The sequence below is a fragment of the Tupaia chinensis genome, unplaced genomic scaffold (assembly GCF_000334495.1).
Source record: "Tupaia chinensis unplaced genomic scaffold, TupChi_1.0 Scaffold000402_1, whole genome shotgun sequence".
NCBI classification, from domain to species: Eukaryota; Metazoa; Chordata; class Mammalia; order Scandentia; family Tupaiidae; genus Tupaia; species Tupaia belangeri.
The window spans coordinates 3,479,447-3,489,431 of record NW_006159904.1 but is presented as its reverse complement, the minus strand read 5'-3'; the positions used below and the strand labels follow the sequence as shown (position 1 = coordinate 3,489,431).

At 39.0% G+C, this 9,985-nt stretch overlaps 1 protein-coding gene across 1 annotated transcript in view; it reads left to right on the top strand.

Annotated features, from left to right (window-relative positions):
- Positions 1-9,985, top strand: part of LHFPL6 (LHFPL tetraspan subfamily member 6) — a 300,253-nt gene that overhangs the window by 258,768 nt on the left and 31,500 nt on the right. The window contains exon 3 of the mRNA XM_006154204.3: positions 4,418-4,516. Within this exon, the coding sequence (XP_006154266.1) occupies positions 4,418-4,516 (99 nt within the window). The remainder of the gene's footprint in view (positions 1-4,417; positions 4,517-9,985) is intronic.

Sequence of the window (9,985 nt, the reverse complement as noted above, 5' to 3'; positions counted from 1 at the left end):
CACACAGTATAATACCCAAGAGATAGCTAACTCAGAAAAGTCTAAACCATACTTCCATCAAACATTGATTTCTGTAAAAGGACTAAGATTTAACATTACTAAAAATCAAACAATGGCAAATTTCTTCCATTATAAAGATGTTCTGACTTTTATATATAATTATCTTTACAATGTAGTACATGGGGTATTCAAAAAAGTATATAGAAATGCGTATTATGAAAAATAAACTGCTTAGATTTCTAAATATTTTGTACCAAAATAAACTTGTACTTTAATGAACTTTTTGTAGCCCCTTCTACTTCAGTACAGACAATAAATTACTAGTTAATTTCAGTCCACACCCTAAGGGCAGGTAGTTAGCATTTGAAGTATCCTCTTCAGAAGTCCACACTCCTGGAGAGATTAATTAGCATGTTAAATTCCCACCCAGAGACCAGACCACAGGGAAGGTGAAAAACCTATCATTCGACTATCACTATCTATACTTACCCCAGACACTTAATAAGTAACCTAAATTTTATTAAAGATAATTCTTAATTGAGAAAATGGATGATGTTCAAGAAATCTGGTAGGATATAAAGACTTGTATTAGCTCCTCAGTAATATAATGAGAAGGATATGCACCAATCACGCAGTAAAAGAAACTCCAGATATTTCAAGTCAGAAGGGATACAGCCCAGTGCTTGAAAGTTTTCTGGGCCCATTATAAAGTCTGGCAAAGAGAAAGGTGGAGAAGCTGCTTTGAAGTAATTCAGGAACTCAGGAAGTGCAGATTGGAGCTGATGACCTGCTTTTAACATGTGGTGAGGAGGGAGATGCCCAAAAGTTAATTCCCACACCTCTAAGGTGTCTATTGTCTGCAGAAGAGCTTTCTCCTGGCTGTAGCTGCCACTGGATAGTCATGGTTTATCCCTCTCATTTATCTTCTAAAGCCCACATGAAGGCTCCTCATTGACAAAACATGACCCAGAACTCTTGTTAGCAGGAGAGTTTAGGGAATTTAGTTTCCTGGCCTCTATCCCCACCTACAAATGGAGAATGGAATGGCACAGGGATGCTTTTGGTAAACAAGCAGTATCAGGCCGAGGGGCTGAGAATCAGACAAGCCCAGCATCCTTGTACAGTCTATCTTCGATCTAGGGCAGTCCTCCCCTGTAGAACTTCCTGTGATTATGAAAATGGTCTATAAGCACTTGGAATGTGGCCAGTATAACTAAATAATTGAATTTTTAAATTTTGTTTACTTTTAATTAACTTAAACATCAGTAACTATATGCCCCTTGTGGCCCCTGCATTGGGCAAATGCAGCTTTAGAACTCTCTTGGTTCTGTGCCCCTTTGGTCCTTCGGTTTCATGGAAAATATTGTTGCTTTTTCTGACCTGAAGTTTCTCTGAACCTACCATCTGATATTTGTTGTTTATCATGTGTGGGAAATTCCATGTGAGGTACTTGTGAGGGTAACTTCAGGATGGAATTGTGTGGGGGAAAAGTCAGGTTTCACCAAGCTTACAGAATTTGGCCTTCTGACTGCTTTTGGTGCCAGCTGCCTAATAAATATCTGCTGCCTATGTGCCCACATTTGATTTGAGGCTTCCTTTCACCGTGGCATAGAGGGTGGCAAGATAGTGGGGAGGCCATTGGTGTTTAGCTACATGTCCTAAATGTGATAGTCATTAGCCCAATCCATTTGCAACATACACTTTTCTCCCACGAGTGTTTTTTCATGTCTTTGGAATCCGTGGTCTTTCCTGATGGCAAACATGAGCAAATGACAAAACAAATGAGACTACATAAAGATTAATGCAAAAATTCAGGTAAGCTAGTTGTTTTCCACTAGATAACCTTCAAGTTTTTAAAATCTAACTGTTTTTTTTTAAAGTTTTCTTCTTTCTTCCTTCCATGTGGGAGAGAGCCATTATCAACAGGATTCCCATGCTGTGATCCAACACCAGGCTTAGCCAGCTCCAGATAATGGCATGCATGCACAGAGAGTGTTCAGGGAGGTTTGTGGACATGAACTGGGAACTCTCCTCTATATGTCAGCCTCACAGAGCATGGCATTATTACTACACCACAGTTAGCTCCAAGAGCTTTTAAAAATGTGAATATATGTTCATGATATGTTTTTAAAATTCATGCATATGATACAATTTTCCTGTGTACAAAATTGTTCCTAATTTATATCATTGAATCTATTTAATACATGTTCCAGTGTTGCAAAGATAGCGCACTATTCTGTAAAGGAACCTTGACTACTGAGTGTTCTGCTTCTTAGGGAGGCACTGGCCTGCTTGCCCATATGCACATGCGTCTTGTCTCCTTCCTATTCAGTGTCCCCAAGTGGGGAGTATGATACTGAATACAGGCATTTTTGTGACTTCATGACACATATTTTCCAACTGTACTAAAACAACATTAGCAAATAAGACTATTTATCATTCGTTTCCATGTCAGATAAAGAAGAAAACTACTGATGGCTTAAATGTTACTGTTTTTCACTTTTCTTACACTTGGACAATTTCTATCCACATGGCTTTCTGCATTTATCATCCTTAAAAAGACATGTTCACTGGACCTCAAAAAGTGGTATTACCTATTTCATTTTAAAATGTGTATCATGGAAATCATACCAAGTTGTTTATGAAACATTCAAGGAATTCAATTTATATCAAGTTTGGCCTTGTGGTTAATTATTTCTTTACCTAGAGAGGGATAAAACTAGTTTGGATTTGTCTTTAGAATTATATTAATTCCATCTCAAGAAGAAGAGCCTAAGGAAAGTGGCCACTGGGAACATTTGCCTAGTCAGCAAAACCTTTGGATTATTCTTTAGCCTTAACACAATTCGTATTTATACAATAGAATATGGGACATCCTGGGATTAGTGACTTGCAGTCCCAGTGATTCCAGGCCCCTACCCTGGATGGAGGCTTCCCTGCATTAAATGGTCCCTTTCTTATAGACAAAAAGTCAGACCTGGGGTAGGAGTGCCAGGGTAGGAAGTGTGTATCAGCTTGTGAGAGATGTCTCTCCTCATAGCTCTATAGCTTAGCCTTATGTTTGGGAATGAGGAAAGCTATTCCACATTGCACCTGTGAAGAAATAGATTATTCATATGGGTTACAATTCCTCATAGTTGTCCTCCTGGGAACTGAAAGGGGAAGGGGAGACAAAAGGGGGACAGGTAGGGCCTTAAGGTAGAAATATTGAGGGTCTCTTCTTCTAGGTGCATTTGAGGAGCTGCTGTCCCTCCTCCACACTACCATATAATGTTTTTCTCATTTAGGGAGCTCCCTCTCTTAGCATCTGATAACCCACAGTCTCATCCATCAGACTATGTATGCATTGGACCTGCTACTCAGCACATCAGTGGTATTAATGTGTGATGATAATATTTGTTGATTGCTGTGACACCATCTTACTTTTAAAATAGCCCACAGATTCAAATGGTGGGTGTATAAATCTCATTCAACTTCTTTTTTTTAAATATTTATTTATTTAATTCCATTTGTTATTTTTTAAATTTGACGAGACAGAGGCAGAGAGAAGGGGAAAGAGAGAAAGCAAGCCACCAGGTCCGGGACTCGAACCATGGTTGGCCATGTGGGAATCCAGAGTCCCCATCCACCACACCACCTGCCAGTCCCTCATTCAGCTTCTTATAATGCCATGAGGCTTTGGAGCAAAAACTGGCCAGTTGAGAATTGTCAGCTCAGAGTGTGCCAACCTGACAATTTATATTAAAGTAAAAGCATCACTTTCTTCAGTTTAATCATCGAACCTTTGGTTGATGAATGGAGACTTTAGATTACAATAAGAGTATGTCTTCTAGAATATTCTGGGACGTATGGATGCTCAGTAATTTTCAACGGAACATAATAACAGGCAGTACAGTTCACAAATTCAATCAGCATGTTGAAATGATTCATGAAAATCTTTGTGTTCTTTCTATGCCTGGTAAAATCTGACAACTCTGAAACGTCCTATTTTGATTTTTAAATTGGAAACAAAATATCTAATGAATGATGAAGCATAACCTATTGGTAACTTTCGCTTGCTCTCGAATTACATGTTTGCATGGATTAATGGTAGAATTGGTTGGCTTTTTATAAGAGTGATTAAGGGGCTTCTGGATTGTATTTCATAAACAGAATTTTTAAGGCCTTTAATGCTTTAAAAGGCAAAGTTGGAACCAAACTGAGATGTCAAACTTTTTTTTTTCTTTCTTTAAGCATACTTGTAATTGTTCTTGGAATTGAATTGACCTTAGATTGTTTAAGGGAATTATGGCTGGTGCTTTCCCAAAAGCTCATACCATGGTCTTGATATATTGTTAAATATTGATCCTCCCCCCTTTTATCTAAGGATGGGTGCTGAGGAGCTCTGGTAAAGCCCTCTCATCTTATCTCTTTGCAGGATTGTTGATTGGTGCTGGCTGTGCCCTCTATCCCTTGGGCTGGGACAGTGAGGAAGTCCGGCAGACTTGTGGCTACATTTCTGGCCAGTTTGACCTGGGTAAGCTCTCTTCATGGATCATACTCCTTTTAGGAAAAGAACCTTGTTTAATGTTTCATAGAAGCAGAAAGTGGAAAAAAAAAGGTGGATAAGGAAGACATTCTAGTTTTGCATCCAGCAGTCATGTGTGACAATGTACATTTATCTATTTGTTTATAAAGAGTTGATAGTCTGCTATCTTAGCACTGTGATGAATATTGTAGATAGAAAGATAAGAAATGGCTCCTGCTCTCAAGAGTTTATATTCATTGATTAATCCATTCAAAGTCATATATTTATTACCCATTGCATGTGCTACAAACAACTCTGCAAATTCCGGTCTATCTGAGAACATGGGCAAACAAAACAATCAAGGAAGTGACAATAAGAACCAAGGAATTCAAAGTAATTTCACTCCGTGGCAGTAGACCACTTTGTGGGAAAGATGGAAACGGAGCTGGGCCTTGAACGAAGTAGATCATCAAGAGTAGACAGAGCACCTTGCAACAGTGCAGCAGAGGCACAGGGAGAAGTGCAGAAAACCCCCTGGGTGACCACAGAGGTACCAGCAGTGACACAGCAAGGTGCCAGTCTGAGATATGTGATGGCCTAGGTAAGAGCTGACACATTACTTAAGGGCTCCTCATAAATTTGTATTTCTGTGTAGGAATGCAAACTTTTCAGATATTTTTCACTTATAGCTATATAGTCTACCTACTCCGCAATCTATAAGAACTTTTGTGGAGTATTAGATAAGTATTGATAAGCCCACATTTACTTAACCTTAGTTCTTTCTAGCTGGGCGTTTAGTTCATTTCAATTTCTGTTGTTTTAAAACGCATTGTGCTGAGTAGTTTAATGAATGTGTTTTCTTTACTGAATTCTTTTCTTAGGGTCTTTGTCTAGAATTGGTGCTATACATCAAAGAATATGGACCTATAAAACATTTATGGTTGTACAGAAAAATAAGTGCCTTTTACTCAGACATAGCTTCATAGCTAACGCCCCTGTAACAAAAGGCAAATTAACAAGAGAAAATCGTATCAATTAATTTTAAGTAAGTTTTATATGACATAGGAGTTTTCATAAGAAAATGAAGAGCTGAATAAACCTGTGTACTTTTTATGCTAAGTTTAACGAAGAAATGGATGATCAAGAAGTATAACTGGACCAAGGGGGCATGATCTAATGGTAATAAACTGGAAGAACTTAGCAAGGCCTCCTTGTCCAGATTTTTCTGTGTCCCAGTGTCTTAAGAGGTAAGAATGTAAGAATGTTCCTTTCCACTGGGTAGAGGGGGAAGGTAACTCTTGAAAGAAAATCTTTTGACCGTATTTCATGAGAGAAGGGCAGGGGCCAGGTGAGAAGGACCTTCCTGCTTCTGCTGTTTCTCCAAATGCCACGGTGCCGTATGTGAGGGTAGTATGTCTTGAAGCCCATTGTTATGAAGTAAAAACAAATGTAGTTTTCCTTGTACATGGATGGACAAAGTTTCCAGCAATTAGACATAGTAAGTTATTAACTTAAACATCTACGTTTCTTATTAACTATATCATTATAAAAAGAAAATTCCTGAAGTAATTGGTCTAATGACAGTATTATTATATTCCAAATCAGTGTTTTAAGATCTTTATGGTCAAACTTCTATGAAAGAAAAGTTCTGTTAGATACTGAGAAAAATGGACAGACATGATAACAAAGGTCTGTGAATTTGAAACGAAACAATTCTTATTTGACTTAATAGATAACAGCCACCCTGCATCTTTCAAAAGTAATACTGGCTCCTATTAAAAAAAAAAAGGCAAATTAACAAGAGAAAAAGCATACAAATTTATTTAAAATAAATTTTATGTGGGAAGACTGTGTTCAAAATACTCTCTAATTTGCATGCCGACAAAAGAAGAGATCTTCGTTTCCCATTCTTCCCTCCTTGATGGTGAGGCTTTCCTAAGGCTGGATTAGTTTGGAATTACCATAAGTGTAAAAAGAGGAAAAAAATACTGGCACAAAACTAGCTGCCCTGCCAGCATTTTTAAAGTAAACTGTGTCTAGGGGAGATATTTTAATATAATGTTTGACATTTTTCTTTCCCTGGTCTTTGAGGCATTTTTGGTTGTTTTAACACAGGCCCCAACTTGGTTAGAATCCCACTTTTGCTCATCTGTCCTTATTGTGTGCTGCTATATTAATTAGCAGATTATAATGAAATGCAGATCCTATTATTGTAATTTTCATTACTGCATGCCAGTATTTGGTATCTTCTCAGCAATTTGGATTAAAAATTTGAATGTGGATGATGAGAATAAATTATCATCTGTATGTAAAATGAGTTCTAGGTGCCTTGAATAAGTATTTGGGTATATCAAGTTCTGTTTCTCTAAGTTACTATTATCCTTGTGAACTCTGTCAAATTTTCATTCGACAGAGGACCTAAAGAGAAACTGTGGCATAGAAACTTCAGTAGGCTTTATCTCCCTTCCCTTCTTATGTTTTCTCACCTTTAAAAAGTTATTAGTATTTCCTTGATCACAGGTGAAGGCTGAACTTCGTGGGTGAGTGACCTCACACGTTATGGGGATAAACTGGGAGGGCAGCTTAGACCAGGGTTGGTGAGCCCCAGTGTGAGTGTCTCACTAAGGAAGCCCTGAGCCCATTTTCATGGCTCCCAGAGACATACTCTGCCTCTGCCCCTTCTGAGAATATGAGCTTATTTCTGCCACCCCTCAGAGAAGGTATCTGTGTGCACATCTTCCTCCTAAGAGATGGGAAATGTTAATGTTAGTATACTTGTGCCCTTCTTATTGTGGAATGCAGGTCACTTTCTTGTCATGCTATTTGTGAAATGTTGTTAACTTTCTCGTCCAGAATATCCTGAAAGAAATCATTGCTTTTGTTCTTAGATGGAAGATTAATTTAAGGAGTACATCCATTTCGATTATTCAGCCATCAGATATTTATGCAGTGTTTATAATGTACCAGGCCCTGAGTTAGGTGCTAAGGATACAGCACCAACAATGAATTTAAAACAAAACAAAACAAAACAAAAAAACACTACTCACTGCCCTCAGGGAACCTAGAACTAGCAAGGGAGGCAGACATTCAAAATCATAATATGTAAGTGAAGCACATTAGAAAGGGAAAGTGTTAGGTGCCTCAATGGATAGTGTAGCTAGCTACTTGCTGACCTTGCACCCTAGTTAATGAGTCTAAGCCTGATGGTGGCAAACATTTCTGTAAAGAGCCAGAGAGTATTTTCAGCTTTAAAGCCACACATTCTCTTGCAACTACTCAGTTCTGCAGTGTGAAAGACGGTAGATGTATGGAACCTGGGTGGATATATTCTTTTCCTAGTCTGCTCTTGTGTTACTCACTTAATGCTTGAGGCTGGGTGATTTAGGAAGAATAGAGGTTTATTTGGTTTATGATTCTGGTGCCTGAAAAGTCTGAAGGCCCAAGGCTGGCATCAGGTTGGCTATGTCACAACATAGCTAATAGAAGCAGAGAAGGTGGCAGGCCCGGGCAGAAAGAGAGACCTAGGGGCAACCATCCTCCTTTTGTGGTAGCCCACTCTTGTGGTTACTCACTGCTTCTCACAAGATCTAGAACTCACTCTGATTCGTGAGACAGCATCAATCCATTTATGACGGTGAATATGCCATGATCCATGGCCCTATCTCCTAAAAGTCTGTCCATTTCCCAACCATTACATTGGGAACCAAATTCCAAAACAAGAAGCTTAGGGGGAGCAACCATTATCTGAACCATAGTACTCCCAATAAAACTTCATTTACCAAAACAGGCAGTGGGGCCACAATTTGCCTATCCCTGGCCTCAGCCAAAGAATATCCTTGGTATATCAGGAATGGTTTCATTTCAGATGTGCCTGTTAATTATCCTTGAAGCCTCTCAAGCCAGCTCCATTCGGTCATCCTACAGTGCTGTATAAAATTAAAAATTGTTTTCTAGGGGTGGTGGGAGATAGGTGACAAGCACTGTAAATCAATCTTAATCATCCCCCCTGTAACACTGGTTGAATAGAATACCTTAAGGCCTGTTTTTACATAGACATAGAACATATAGTACGTAACATGACATATTACATGCACAGACACACACGCACACTCACACACACACTAGGATTACAGGAGACAATTTCTGGGATTATTTTGACATTGATACCTTTAGAGTAATCTCCTTTTTTGAAATTTTTAATTATATACTTAAGGATGGTAGAAAACAATAGGAATTTTTTATACCTTTAAAGTTTTTAGAACACAAATCTTTTTTTGTTATTTTGGGGGGGTCATCCCTTTCCCCTTGCATGAAGGTCAGATAGCAATTTATTGTGAGGTTTTTTAATTTTAGATTTAACTAATTTCTCAAATTTTATTTTCCAGAGGAGGTAATTACCTCTAGGCAGACAGGTCTTAGCTAGTTGTTGCCAATCATATGGGATTAACCACGGACTCATTAGACTTTTCAATAGAGTTTTTGTGTAAGGGGAAGTTGGCTTAAAATCTTTAACAGCTTGTCTAATTTTTTTTTAGTAATTTATTAGAAACGGCCTCCCATTTAGGATTACCATTATTATTTATTGATATTGGAAGGCAAAAGGTGGGATCACTAGCTTGTAAGGCCTGCCGTGCCGCTCCCTTGATTCCAATGGCACTTACGCGCTTTTTGAATTTAGAAAATTTTTTAGGTTTATTTAAAGAGAGTCTAGCCAGCCAATTATGATATTGGGCAGCGACTGTTTTTAGATCTTTTAAATTAGCAGAGTCTAGGTGATTATTAGACTCCGATTCCTCTCTGGAATCCTCCTTGACTGAAACAGTCATGGGAGGGCATGAGGGTTTAGCCTCCAGTGCCGCGGCCGAGCCTTTGGTGGAAGGAGCCTGGGGGACCGGCGGAACAATCTCACTAGGTTGGTGTTTTTCCTGAGTAGAGGTAGAGTATGAAGGAGAGCGTGCAGGCTCACTGGTCAAAAACATGGCATGTTTAATAATACCCCAGAGTGAGAAAGCAAAAACAGGCATGGAAGCCCCTCCATTCCTACGATACCAGTTGGTCATATTAGTACCTACTCGTTCCCAGGTCTCAAGATCTAGGGTTCCTTCGTCAGGGAACCATGGACTAATTTCCCTTACGAAGTCTAGAAAAGTGGACAATTGAGTTTTATTGGCTAGGATACCTTTTTGTTTCAGCGTTTGTTTCAAAATGCTACATATAAAGCCCTATCCTTAGATGCTGTGTTTCCCATGTCCGCAAACACCTAGGCGCTACACTTCTCAAAAGGTTTTGAGGTGGCACTTAGTGCTAGCGCTATCCCTGATCGCTAACACCCTAAGCAATTCTCCTGTCTTCTAAGCCCGACCTATCTCTACCAGGGGGTCTTAGGCACCCTGTGCAGGAGTTTTGCCACAAAAAAATTTAAAATAAAGAAAAAAATACCAACGCCTTCTCACCTCCCTGTTTGAGCAATCCACGTTG